At 35.9% G+C, this 14,821-nt stretch overlaps 1 protein-coding gene across 1 annotated transcript in view; it reads right to left on the reverse strand.

Annotated features, from left to right (window-relative positions):
• Window positions 1-14,821, reverse strand: part of SLC7A11 (solute carrier family 7 member 11) — an 80,419-nt gene that overhangs the window by 58,723 nt on the left and 6,875 nt on the right. The window contains exons 3-5 of the mRNA XM_047718450.1: window positions 13,265-13,380; window positions 5,700-5,825; window positions 1,028-1,127 (exon numbers count right to left, since the gene is read on the reverse strand). Coding sequence (XP_047574406.1) covers window positions 1,028-1,127; window positions 5,700-5,825; window positions 13,265-13,380 — 342 coding nt within the window. The remainder of the gene's footprint in view (window positions 1-1,027; window positions 1,128-5,699; window positions 5,826-13,264; window positions 13,381-14,821) is intronic.

The following is a 14,821-nucleotide window of genomic DNA, read 5'->3' on the forward strand; positions in this document are numbered from 1 at the left end:
TCACTATTCACAAATAGTGAATTGGAGCTTCAACTGAAAGACCTTTTGACAAGCAAAAAATTAATCTTTAATTTCTCATGGCACTATTATATCTTCACTGATACAGACTTATAAGTGATTTGTTTTTTGGTCAGTGAGTTCCCTTGCTCAGTTGTAGACCCTAACAGTTAAAACCGGAAATAAAACCACTTAACTCATGCTCTAACTAAAACCTATTGTGCTTATTTCTTGTACTTTCTTGAGGCACAAAGACATTTTGCAATGACCAGAACATTCTAACCACTGGACCAGAAAAGTCCTGATAGCAACAGAATGCTAGAAGACCACAAACCCACACGTCTTCATCCCTACCCATGATCATGGGCTGAACACATTCCCACCCCACCCATGATTATGTGTACCCTGTCTGCTCTTGCACTTACCCCCCACCCTGAACCTCTCCCTGTAAAACTCTAGGTGTCCATCTTATAGGCAGAGGTCAGTTGTTAAGGCTTGAGCCTGCTCCTCCCCCAGGTGCCAGCATCTGAAATAAATTTCTCTCTTTCTCTTTTCCAAACCCTCATTGTTTGAGTTGTTGGTTTCTCTAGCAACAAGTTCATCAGAGTTTGTTCAGCAACGATATTGGCAAGCCCAGCCAGGAGCTTCCAATTTGCCCAGTCCCCTCAGGATTCCCCAAGATGGAGCAGTTGGCACTGGCAATGTGCACCAGGGCTCCCCATTTGTTTCCTGAGTTAGTGTCTCCCACAGATCTTTTGGCAACATTAAGACCTAGATGTGTTTGTTTTTTATATCAGGCTAAATCTAATGGTCAACTTGACTAAAAAACTCAGTTATGCTTACATTAAGTCATATGCATAGTAACTGGCCAGGTGGAGGAAGCAGCACCATCTTCCCCACTTCAAGAAAGGCAGATTGTGCTGGATTGTGGCTATTCACACCCATCTAGCACCTTGCTTGGCACTTAACCAAAGTAAATGAAGGAATTAATGAAACATGCAAACCACCAGATCTAGAGATATCAACTTACCAGCCAGCGTATGCATACATTCCATAATAAAAAGCCAGTGGCAACCCCATAATACTCGCATCTCTTCCTGAGAAGGCATCTTTAAAGTGATGTGTTTGCCCTGCAATGAGAACAGAAAGATTTTAGGACTTTTCAAAGAATTGTTTATTATTCATACTTTAACCATAAACATGGAGAAAGAAATATAAGGTTTGGGGATGAACTATACTGTTTCAGATTCATATTTCTCATTCCCTGATCATTGCCAGATTCATCTATTAAAACTGTCCACTCTAGAGGAGGAGTCCCAAAAGCATATTGCTCACCATTGATGCTATTTCATATTTCTCTTTTAATAAAATTATAGCATAGAGCAAAATGGTTTCTGTCTGAGAGTGCCTCTATTCTTACAGAGTTTGAGCATGAAAGGGGACTAAAGAATACCCTGTAAGCTATAGTTGATAGGAGTATGATAGAATTCTTTTAACTAAAGATAATATAATGCTTGTGTTGTGGAAAAAGAATTTTCTCTGCCCTCCAAGATCCTTCTAGCTGGACTAAGAATCAAACTAACATAAGACAGATTAGCTGGAGAAAATCAAATTTAATACTGTACATATGGGGAACCCCCACAGAGATGGAAATTCTGAAGACAGAGAAGCAATATGATAGTTACATGAACTAAGAAGAGGGGTAGGGTTCTGAGGGTATAAAGAGGAGAAAGAACATTAGCGGGAAGGTAGAAGGAGAGTTTGGGAAAACAAAAGTTGCCCTACTATGTAAGACGAGTCTCTTAAGTAAAGAGGAATCTCTGTAATTAGCTCTCTTCCTGGTATAAGCAGGTAGTTGAGGGGGAGGTAAAGAGCTTTTCCTGAATCTGCTGGGATTTGATTGCTTTAACTCAAAATAATGTTCATATCAAAGTGGCCCATCTTGGGGCAGACTGTCTTGGGCATCTACACTTGGAAAGAAATATCAACAGGTCTACTCTCAATGAGAAGATAGCAAAAAACCCAAGAACCACCTTCTCATATCATTAAACTTTCTTTCTGTTTTCTGTTTTCCCCTATAGTCTATTAAGTATGCCCAGTGGTACAAAACCCTGTGGACCAAATCTGCCTTCCAAAGCTTCTTTTGAAAAATAAGTTTCATTGGCACACAGCCAGGCCCACTTAGTTGTGTCTTAGGATTGATATTATCAGTCTATGGCTGATTTCACTTTGAAATGGCAGAGTTGGGTAGTTGTGACAGAGACTGTATGGCAAGCAAAGTTGAAAATATTTACTAACTTGCCCTTTACAGAGGAAGTCCACTGACTCTGTCTTAGAGAATGGCATGGTTTCCTTCTAGAAACACTGAAAAGAAATTATACTGAATTTTGGAACAGATAGATCTTAGCAAATTTTACATCAACATGTAGATTGAATGCTTTAATTCATAACATTTTTCCCTATTTTGTGAATCATACTGGGCCTTTTCTTATATATCCTTTGGATGATTAAAAAAAATTCAGACTTAGACAATATTCAAAGTTAAGCATAAAAAGTCTCTTTCTCGAAGAAAATAGCAAATGAGATCACCCAAATGGGAAATGTGACTTTGCTTCAAAACTGGTCTTCACTCAAGTAAATAAAAGAGGGGTGAGTATATGAAAGATTCAGAATATTTATCACTATGTTATTTTTCTGTAGAAATCATTTTTTTAGTTTAACTGTGTCCCATGTAATATTTGAAATACACTTATATAAAATAAAATCCATTGTTTATCTGGGGAAAAAAAGGGTTGGAAGGTAGATAATGTATCTGATTATGATGCTCTCTCTTCACTGAAACCTCAGTTGTTGCCTGGGTTGTACAGACAACAATTTATATTAATACAATATGTATGAGCTTTGAGACCAAAAATGGAGAAGGTTGAATTGTACAATAAATAATTTTGCCTCAAAGTATCCAATTCCAAAATATAGTTCATTTAAGAAAAATGACAGAGTGAATTAAAAAATGCCTATTTTACTAAAACATCTCTGTATCCTCATAGAGGGGAAATATAAATACTGGAGCTCAGATAAAAACATCTGTTGAATATTCTTTTATCATGACATATGGTCTCCTTGGCCTAAAGAGATAATATTCTAAGAGTAGAGTACTGAATAAGCAATAAGAAAAACCAAACTTTATTAAAGATCAGGTCCTAAAGCATAAATCCTTAAAAAAAAAAGGTCATTTTGAGAGTATTACAAAAGAGAGGCTTTTCTAGACTTCAGGAATATTTTGGATGAATAACAGAGGTCTCAAAAATATGAGAGTCATAATATTCAAAGGAAAGTTTAACAAATCCTCATAAGTAAATGCAGAACATACAACTGTTTTCAGGATCTGATTAGAGTGGAAATAAATGTACTCTCTGTATTAGTAAAGTTTTTCTCTTCCTAGAGTTACAAATTAATGTGAATAATTTGTGATTGAGTTAGAGAGAAAGAAAAATCAACATTTTGTATTAATAGAGTAAATATGCTTACTAAGAATATTCTCCAAAATATTAAAATTTACTTTAAATATAGTAATATTCTTACTGCCGTTCTCTGTTAGGTGGGCTATAAAAGGAAGCCTGATCACATTAAACACTGATAGGTATCATAAGTATTAATTAAAGGATCATCCTATTTTTAGTGTTGAAAAAGATCCAAAAGATATATTATGATCTCTGCTCTTAAGGAATTTGCAATAAAATAACATTTGGGAAACCTTACCTCATCTCACATTCATATATAAATAGGTGGTAAAAAATGACTACAGTCTTACATTAGACAAAAAAAAAAAAATCTTAGTTTTAAAGGATAGTATATCATCTTTTGTAACCTAAACTAGAACTTAAGTAGGGTCAATGAGTCAGGGTCTCTGCATTTTCCAAAAATGGAAAAAATGCCTTACAAAAATGGAAGAAAAGACTAAAGAGTTAGCCTGTAAAAAGGAAGCACTAATAATGTTCTCTACATTTCTAAGGGATCAGATAAAATGAGCAGGCCAGCTCTGTGACGGCCAATGTGAATTAGAAGAACAAGCTCACGTCTTCTCTTTAGTGAAAGCCATAGCATTAAAATCTTTATTGTGTTTACTCTGAGTTGGCTGAAGTTGTTGGATTTGATACAACCATTTAGCCAAGAGAGTTCTAAGATTTTCCATTAGTAAATGGACCATAGCCGCTCTCTTTCCCTAACTACAGAATGACAGATCTTTCTGTGTTATTGTTTGATGTCTCTACCATCAGCTATGATTTTGCTAAATTTCAGTGTTTCCTTTTGTCTTGTGTAATTCTTCTCCTGCAACTTTACAAAATTTCTCCCTAAATTCCCTTTCCTGGAACAGACCATATCAATATAAACATTACATACTTAACTGCCCAAGTTATATGTCACTCTTTCATAATTTCACCTCATTTTCCTAATTCCCACTATCAAACCCATTGTTAACTAAACAATTCACCTGGACCTCCTATTCTTCCAACAACTTCCACTGAATCCAAGGAATCACATGTTCCTTCTTCCCTATAACAGCTGTAACTCTAAATAACATCACCTGCTCAACCATCTCATCTTTTCCTACTAGTCAACTCTACAAATACTCCCCCTAAATGATATTACATTCCCATAGAAATGCATATTTTACTCTAAAAATAATGTAACCAAGATGCCTTTCAATGGATGAATGGATAAAGAAGATATGGTCCATATATAAAATGGAGTATTATGCCTCCATCAGAAAGGATGAATACCCAACTTTTGAATCAACATGGATGGGACTGGAAGAGATTATGCTGAGCGAAATAAGTCTAGCAGAGAGAGTCAATTATCATATGGTTTCACTTACTTGAGAAGCATAAGGAATAACACGGAGGACATTGGGAGATGGAGAGGAGAAGTGAGTTGGGGGAAATCAGAGTGGGAGACAAACCATGAGAGACTGTGGACTCTGAGAAACAAACCGAGGGTTTTGGAGGGGAAGGGGGTGATGGGAAATTGGGTGAGCCTGGTGGTGGGTATTAAGGAGGGCACGTATTATATGGAGCACTGGGTGTGGCGCATAAACAATGAATTTTGGAACACTGAAAATAAAATAAAATGAAAAAAAAAGAAAAGAAAAAAATAATGTAACAATAAAAATTAAGTTTTTACAACTTTTTTTTTGGTCAGATATTTGATTTTTAAGAATGTTACTCCCATATCTGCCTTCCCTTCATTCAAGACTATTCTCAAGGTAAAAGTTATAATAGCCATAGAGTAAAAGAATTTTTGGTCATCTTCTTTTCCAGTTATCCTTTTTTCTTTAGTCTTTATTACTATTAGTGAATGATTTTAAAGTAAATACAAGAGGATATGGTTATCTGTAGTTAAAACTAATGGCAGATTTGTTTTTCCACTTTGAGTTTTCACTCCAAAGCATTTATTTGGAGAGAATTCACTGATGCCTTATTTTGTTGCTTGGCCCAGTCTTAATTCTCTTGTTGCCATTCAGCTGTAAATACCAATGCACCCCCAATGCAGCAGTCTTTCAAATCAATTAGATGACAGTGTAGAGTCTAAGTTCCACAAACAGAGACTAATTAAGAGATTCTGCTAGTACAAGTGAAAGTTAGTGCTAGGAAAGATCAAAAGCAGATACGTGTTTTAAAAAGCATTTACTTTCCAGTCCATACCTTTAATTAGCTGCATAACTCCAGGGACTATAATTATCAGAATTGCTGTGAGCTTGCAAAAGGTTAGGAAAATCTGAATCCGGGCACTCCAGCTGACACTCATGCTGTTTAGGACCATCACTACAGCTGCAAACAAACAGATGAAGTTACAGAAGGTGAATTCTCATTGGCATGAAGACATCTTAAGTCCTTGCTATTCAAATGCCACCCATTAACCAGCATAATTGGCATTACCTGGAGGCATTTTGGAATGCAGAATTTCAGGCACTGCACTAGACCTAACAGATACATTTCAACAAGATGTCTAGGTGATTTTTATGCACATTGAAGTTTGAGAAGATTGGATAAAACTATCAGACAGTAAAATTTCATTTCTTGGTCTTTGTTTATGTCAATAGAGTGGGCATATATTATAGTTTCCTAAAAATCATATAAAAATATCTTCTAACCAAATCCTGAAGTCATCATAATATGCAATCAAATTGCTGAACATGACTCTCCAGCTTGGTAAGTCAGGTAACTCTTTCCTACTGTAATGATGTTACACATATGCACCTGCCAGAATGGAAAAGAATGGAAAGACTCAAGAAAGATGTCAAGAATTTGGCAGTACCTTATTCTTCACTCTCAGAACTAGCCCTAGTGAGCACTCTGGTTTTCCACTCCACCTTCTAATCAGCACATGAAGGAGATACTTTCAACCTACCCTAAAAATATAGGCTTCCAAGATGTGTTTAGGGACTTAGACAGAAAGAGTTATACGTAATGAGTCCTAAAGTGTTCCCGGACTAGGGCATACCTTGAGTGTGAAGCCAGCAGACTTTCTAAATGATGCCATCTACAGTTTCTAGAGTAACACTCAACCATCTGCTTTCCCCACATAGTAGCCCATGATAACCAGGAGGACAGAACAAGCATTTTCTATCTCTGTATTGCTAGTGTCCATCTCCATGCTTGGCCCAAGAAGATAATCAACACAATTTTGTTGAATAAATGAATGAGTTGCATCTTCAGTTTAAAACAAACTATCTTTCAGCTAAGAAGGCATGAAATGAATGATGATATTCTAAGACCTGACTTCTATACTCAGCTGGAATGACTTCCAGAGGTTCTTCTAGACCACAGGTTTCAACTTAATGCTCTTTCCAGAAGTTTATATTCATTGTTAGCTCTCCCACCCCTGCCAAAGCTACTTCCTGCAAACTACCTGACGTTTGCAGTTATCATCTACAAGCTTTATTTTTTTAAAAGGTGTATCCCTCCTAAACAAATAAATGTATGAACATATTTCTCAGGGGACAAAACAACACACAGGACTTTTATAAGTCAAGTTGCAATAGGACGTTTTCCTATTATACATTCATCGATTATCTTCATAGTCTCCATTGGCTTGTATAATCACTAGCTCATTTCAGAACTTTAGAATCAGTGCAAATGTTACCAACACATAACATATACAGTAATGGCAACAATTTTAAAATAACCTGGGCCCCTAAAAGAAGGCTTTTTAATGATTTATTATGCAGCCATTTAAAAATCATGCTAAATATGTATTGCATGAAAGGATGTTTGTGATATATTACTGATCAGTATAGCAAGTTACAGAGAGAAGGATGAATGGATGGATGGATGGATGGATGGACAGAGAGAGAGAGAGAGATAAAGGCCACAAAGACAGAGAGAAATGAAAGGAAAGAAATCTGAAAGAGTATTTACCAAAACACTAACAGAAGGTATCTATAGATGACAGAATGTTGCATTTTGTTTTATTTTTATTTATTTTTCTGTATTTAATAATTTTTATAATGAACAAGCAGCATTTTAAGTGAAAATCAATAAGACAATTTTAACTTTTGAAAAATTCAAGGATGGGAAAATAAGAAATCAGAAGATCCCATACAAAGTTAAATAAGGGTTTACTAATGATGAAATGTTTCAAAGAAGTAATGATGAGAATGATCAGAAAGGCTGGAACCTCAAATGATCTCCATGGAAGGCTAACAGAAATATTTTACCTACGTTTGAAGCTAAACATATGAAGAAAGACAGGTCTATTGTTAATGGCAGAGTGCTTTACTTTATCAGAAGAAGGATAAAAAATAAAATTATTTTTCTTTCTCCAACATAAAGCACTTATGTGCTGAAAATAATTTAATGCAACCCTGCTCCCCACTTCATCATCCAGTTATTCTTCTCTTTTTTTATGCAAATGACTCTGTGATAAATGAGTCATCATATGAAAAGCATTTTTTTTTTTTTAAGTTAAGGAGATTCAGCATTGGCCTGAAAAAAATTGGACTCATGTTCCCACCACCAACAAAAGAGCACTGTTTCCTTTTAAATAGAGCTCTTAAAACCTAAAACACTATTTCTGAAAGTACTTCACAATAGAAAAGAGCTGTTGTATAGAGAGAAAAAAAAAGGACAAAGGAAAGAGAAAGAGAGAAAGGAAAAGAAAGGAAAGGAAAAGAGAGGAGAGGAGAGGGGAGAGGAGGGGAGGAGAGGGAAAGAAGGGGAGGGGAGGAGAGGAAGGAGGAAGTGAAGGAGGATACTTAATAATGAGTGGAATACTAATTATTTGGTACACCCAATTCCAGCTGAGATGTACATGGCTTAACAAGTAACAAGCCAGCCAGTATAGAGGGACCATGCAGGTCCTCAAGTGACTAGAAATGCTGTTTCATCATGTGTCTTCACACAGAAATTTAAGTCTACATATGTCGCTTATCCAACAATATTGAAAAGGGGCTTTGGGATTCACAAAATGCAAGAGCTTTCTGGGTTTCTGCAACGAGTAATATCTATTTTGTTTTTTATAGACTATCTATCCACATTGTAATAAAAGAAATTTGAGTAAGTTCTGTGGTCCCCCCCAGCTTTACTTCCTTTGAATAATAAATGCAAAATTCACACATTAAAGACTATATTTATATTAATTTTGGCCTCTTTTTTCTTACCAGAATAAAAATACAGGGAGATACAATTTTTAATTATTTATAGTGCAGTTTTCTAAGAACTGAAACCCAGCCATGAAAGCTATATGTATAAATCCTGGAGATAAGAAACACATATTTGAAGAGAGCTGTTTCTGAAGAGGATCTTTAAGGAAATGTGAAGGACTGGCAAGTGTTTCCTTCTGTACTTCTATAATTCAAATCCGTCTTTGGATTTGTTGAGTAAGATTACGGAGCCTGGATATACGGGTTTTTCTCCCAGGTTCAGGTTCTCTCTGGCTTCTTACATCTGACTGCTTCATGCTAAATTGACAAAATATATGGATACCATAGGTATGCCATGTGGTGGGTTAAAGTGATCATTCCATGGTTTTTTATAACAGCTGCCTGGGTTACCTTTCTCTTTGTTAGCAGTCATTTCCTGGATGTATTGATTTCAGAGAAGATAAACACCTCTAGCCATAAACATCTTTAAAAAGGACAGACAGTGTATGTCGAGGATCTTGGTATTAAGAATAAAATTGGTACGCATTAAATAATTGTAAACTGTTATTATACGGCAGGCATTGTACGAAGACTTTACATGGAAAATGTTATCTAGTCCTCATCTCCCTATGATGGGGACACCATCATTGGCTTTAGCTTCCAGATGGGCAGCTGAAACTTGGGTTAGTATTTAACAGGCTTACATTCACACAGGTAAGCATAAAGATAGGCCTGGAGCCTAGGTAAACTGACTTCAGAGTCTACACTTTTATCCCAAGCTCGCAAGTAACAATGAGGAAGTAGCTCAAAAGACACACATGATCTCACTAGTATACCTAGTTCCTTCAAACTCCTAGTGGCCCTGCCTCTCTGCTAAGATACATGTTTATCTTGGCTAGGATTTCAAGATACTTTGATCCTACATTTTATTTGTCATCCTCCTGAAGGACACGGTTATTGATTTTCAGTGCTTATATATTTCAATACCATGTATATCTACCTAGGTATGGTAGAAAAGGGGTGGGTAGAGCCAGACTTCAGAATATTTAAGCAAAACCACTCCACATGCTGTATTTGAAATGCTGGCCCAGTACTGACCCTTTATTTTCTTTCATGTAATTCAATGATGCCAGGAGAAGGGTATGGGAAAAGCAAGTATAGTGACATAGAATAGAACTGGCTTTTTTTTTTTTCTTATAATGCAGTCACAAGTGTTATTTTCTTTGCTTCTTCTAATTATTCCCACCAGGCATGAGAAGCAGGGTGGGGCTCTTTACTCACCTATACCCACAGTAAGTGAGGAAGGAAATGATGCTCGGAGACTGTTAGGAATGGATCTGGGATGAGAGTTCATATTTTAAAGAAAGTATTTTCGTTATAATATTCTGCCATTCAAGTGTATACTATATAGGGAAGAGTTTTAGGAGACCAGAACAGAAGATTGGATATCATTTTACATATCGAACATCCTTCAGTGCTTGCCAAAGCTCCATGGGCAGGGAAACTTGCTGGCGTTGCACAGGTGTGATGTTCAGACTGGGCTGGAGGAGAGCACCTCATGTGAATGTGTAAGATTTCCCAGCTAGACTTCCCTGTGCCTGACATCTTTACCCAAATGGATAGGAGTTCAGATAAACAAAAACTTTCCATCCTTATTAAACTGACAGAGTGCTTTCGAGTACTTTCAACAAAGGGCAGATAAATGAGTATTTAGTAACTACCCACTCCTACCCCATTATCATTTCTCAAATGGTTGGTTAACATTTCACAAAACCTGAAATCCCTTTTTCTTCTGTGACTTGATTCTAGCAAGATCCTTCAGGTTTGCACTTCTTCTACACTTGAACTAGAGATTTCAAACTACCACAAACCCTTTCTTCCCCCAAGAAATACAAGGAAGCAATCCAGGAAATTAAACTCTGTTTCCATACCTGACTAACCTTCCATCCTTCACAGGCAGAAAATCACTGATACTCACTTTCAGGAATACAGAATAGGAGAGACTTGCCCCAGGTAAATTTCTTCTTCTCCATCTCCATGTCCACCCCGTTGCTCCATTAAAGCTAAATTCTTCTTAAAGAAGGTCTCACTCTCCCAGTGAGGCCACTGACTTACATTACCTACCACTGCGTCATACCAATTCCTTGTTTTCTCTTTCAGTGCTTCTAATTATAGGAATATATTTCCTCAGCATCTCAAGCTTGCAAACTTACAGAACATCAAGATTTATAAGCTAGTGTTATAACTAATGCCAAAAATGAAGAAAATGTTCAGGTTCATTCAAGATTTACTCAGGCTTTGTGAACTCTTCCATCATGAATCTCTACTACAAGAGTTTGGTAAACCACAACTTGCTTAGTTAGCCTCACCTATAATTGCATTAAAATTTTGCTTTGCACAGTTTCCATTTTCTCCTCCAAAATATAAATTTTCCCTTCAAAAAGTTAATAGCACTGGGATAAACAAAAGGAATCATCCAGACTCTTGCATGTAGTAGTATGTCGTGATTATCCGTCTCATTTGAAGTCCAAAGCAGGTAATATTTGCAGACTTGTAAATGTTTACATAAAATCTACTGAAAGTTTGCTAATTCTTTTACTTAAGTTGATAAATACATAAATACATGTGCCTAAGATAGATATAGTTTTTAAAAACTTCTATTGTAAATTTACAAACCTCTCAAAACATTACCTCTATCTTCTTTTCAAATATAACAATCACGGTGTGATTCTGCCTCAGTCATTTGAGAGACAAGAATATAATGGTTATAATAATGGCTGTTAGTCCAAGTGGGAGACCAGATTTATCAAGAACTTTATACAGATAAGGCACTTTGCAAAAGGCCTTAAAAATCTGACATAATTTCACCTTTTTGCAGTCATCTAAGACAGATTATCTTTCCACAGATATTTTACCAATAAATAAAAGTAATGCTTAAGAAGTTTTAATATTTAGCTCCAAATCACAAAACTAAGAAACTGTCATGAATAAATTTCAATTCCAGCCTGTTTGCCCTCAGAGCCAAAGCTGTAACTACTATGCTAAGACAGTTCATCCTACAAAAGCTCATGGTATTAGATCCGAAGATCACATTGAACAAATTCTGTTTAATTTACCACCATTGTCCTACTGCCTGAGAAAACTGAAGATATGTAGTCCTCCAGGTTTAACAAGTAGATTTTTCTGCTAGAGAAAAATTCTTCGACCTCTTCTCATAGAATCAGTCAACAAATATTTATTAAACACAAATACCACACAAAGAACGATGTGAAGGGCTGGAAATACGGCAGTGAAAGGGCCCTTGGTCTCATGGAACCTCCAATGATGTTTTCTCACAGGAGTATCAATAGTTACCATTTTGCAATTTGTTCTTAAGAAACTGCAGGCATTACCCAAACCACTATATATATGCTGTCTTGGTTAATACCATTTAATCCTCACAAAACACCCTATGAAGACTCCGGAGGATTTACAGGTAAGAATACTGAGGTGTGGAAAGGTTCAACGATTTGTCCCTGAGTCTCACATCTGTAGTGTATGTTAAGGGCATGATGAGCTAAGTTTGCCATTACCTCTCCAGAACTCAGAAATGTCTATCTCGAGTATTTTTCTTTGTCTTTCTTCAAAGATTTCACAGAATAATAGTGTGTGCATGTTTTGTAGATAAAGTAGCAAATCCAGAATGAGCCTAAGTTCAAAAATATATGTATCTACACATAAAATATTTTTATATGTAAATAACTCTTTCCTGTAAACAAAGCACTCAGCTCTCTACTGGCAAATGTGCATTGTTCTCTTCATTGTTCTATTGAAACACTTTAGCCATGCATAACTGAAATTTTTTTCATGAGTATGCAATTCAGTTATTCTTGCGTTGTTTACTATTTCCAGATAGTTCTTATTCAAACATGACCATATTGATTCTTAAAACTGATTTAATTAGCACCTGGTCTTAATTTATTGTCTCCCATAATATTCAAAGGTTTGGCTTCATATCACTTATGTAATGCTATGTATTTTCCTCTTTTTTATTTCTTTCAAAAATTGTCTAATATTTGGGCACATTGATAAAAATGAATAAATTCCCAATCTGGAGACCTAATCTAAGAAGTGGTACTAATAATCACATATTAAAAGTAGAATTTTATCATGACCATCAATGGGCAGCTAAAACTACAATACTGAGAGTGACAGTCTGCTAACACTATAAAATGCACAAATACAACATACACAACCAACACATGAATAGCACTCCAGGAAGATAAGGGAGTTATCATTCAACATATTATCAGTGAGGAAGGATAATTTCTAATTCAAAAATCCATAAAATCGTTGGGTTTTCATCTTTAAAATCCTACGAATAAGGTGGTTTTTGTTTGACCATATCAGAAGGTTACCCATCATATCTATTGATCCACTGCAAAACTAACATGTAATATAATACCAGGGATCACTCTGAATACTTATTTTTTTCCTTTATTTTCCAACACGAATTTGGCAAAGAACTGAAGCCAAAGGAGCAGGATGTGGAGAACAGTCCCATCATGCAAAAAGTCTACAAAAACTTTGTCATTAATCACTTTTGCTTTTTTTTCTCCTTTTCTTATTTATATCTATGATACTCACTTATGCCCACAGCTGTAATGAGCTTAATTGCAAGTTCAGGAATTTCACATTGAATAAAAAAGGGTTCCAGAATGTAGCGTCCAAAGGCCAGAGAAATCACAGCAGTGGCTGCAGGGCTGGGAAAAAAAAAAAAAAAATACATAGGTTAACAAAGGAAAAAACAAATAGCATCTTCATTAAACTTTTTCTACCTTGAGGTAATGTTATTTAACATAAAGAACATGTTAAATATAAAATCTTGTAATTTTCCAAACTTCATACTTGATTAGGTTGTCACAGACATTCTGAGTAAAATATGGCCTATAACATTAGTGGTTAGCTTAAACTTCTCAAATGCATGAAAGCAAGACAGGGTCCTATCAATTTTGTCCCTGCTTTCCTAGATCTGACTCCCCCCACCCTTAAAAATCTAGTTTATTATTTGAGATTCTGATGGAGCTGGGCTTTACAAGAAGCAGTCTTCTCAATAAGTCAACAACTAAACTCTAGCCACAAGCACAAATGGGGTAAGGGTACAGTGCTAATGAATGGAGCATGGTCAGGAGAATGAATACAAAACCCAACTTCAAAAATTATTATTAATAAGTGCTCATTGAAAATATATGCTTTTGATCTTGACATTGTATTCTGCCTATTTTTTCCAGTACAGACAAAAACCTGAAGAGCCAAGTGATTTATTCTTAATTTCATAGAAACATTCAGATGCAAAGTATAAGTTGAAAAATAGAAATGCTGTTATGATTTTACACAACTGAGAAAATACCCATGAGATAAGAAAATTAAATAAGTTCAGGTCTATAATAAAAGAGGTAACAAACCACTCTACTTTAATTCTTCAAATATTTCTAAGAGAAAATTGCATGTGCCTTTAAATACACTTCTATAAGAATGCATGCTCTTTAGATACACAGGCAAATTCATGGAATTATCTAATTTCTTATACCAATCTTCACTTTCAGCTTCTCTTCTCATAGTTACTCAGCACCCATGCTCAATCCCTAGATTGTCAGAAAAACCGACCACCATTATGTTCCAATGTCGGCCTGCTTGTACTAGACAGCACAATATATTTTTTGATTTTCTTCTTTTCCTAAAGACCCTCTCCTCTTCCACCCTCAAAAGATGATTTTTCTTATTCTTCATCATTTGCAAATTTTTAATGTATAAATTAAAGTCTGATCACATCATTTTAGTGCTTTCAAAACATGCTCAGGATATGCAAAATCCTTTAGTTACGGCTCCATCTGGTCTAAGCTTTCCCTTCCTCTTGGTTTGCTTCTTCCCACTAGAAGGAGTGGAGTACTCTTTGCCAGGAGCCCCTTCGACTCACTGACAATTTTTTTATACCTCATATCTTTGTTCAATCTTTTTATGCTCAAGGAAGTTCCTTTAATCTTCTGATTGGGTGAGAGTTCCATGAGTATACCCTCTTACTGAGTCTCATGGTTTCCCTTTCATGGTCCTGATTACAGTAGCAACTTTGTCCTCAGTATGTGATTCTTGATTGATAACTATTTCCCTCATGTGACCCTAAGCTAAATGAATTCCAGACTCTGT

The sequence above is a fragment of the Lutra lutra genome, chromosome 2 (assembly GCF_902655055.1).
Source record: "Lutra lutra chromosome 2, mLutLut1.2, whole genome shotgun sequence".
In the NCBI taxonomy this organism is placed as follows: Eukaryota; Metazoa; Chordata; class Mammalia; order Carnivora; family Mustelidae; genus Lutra; species Lutra lutra.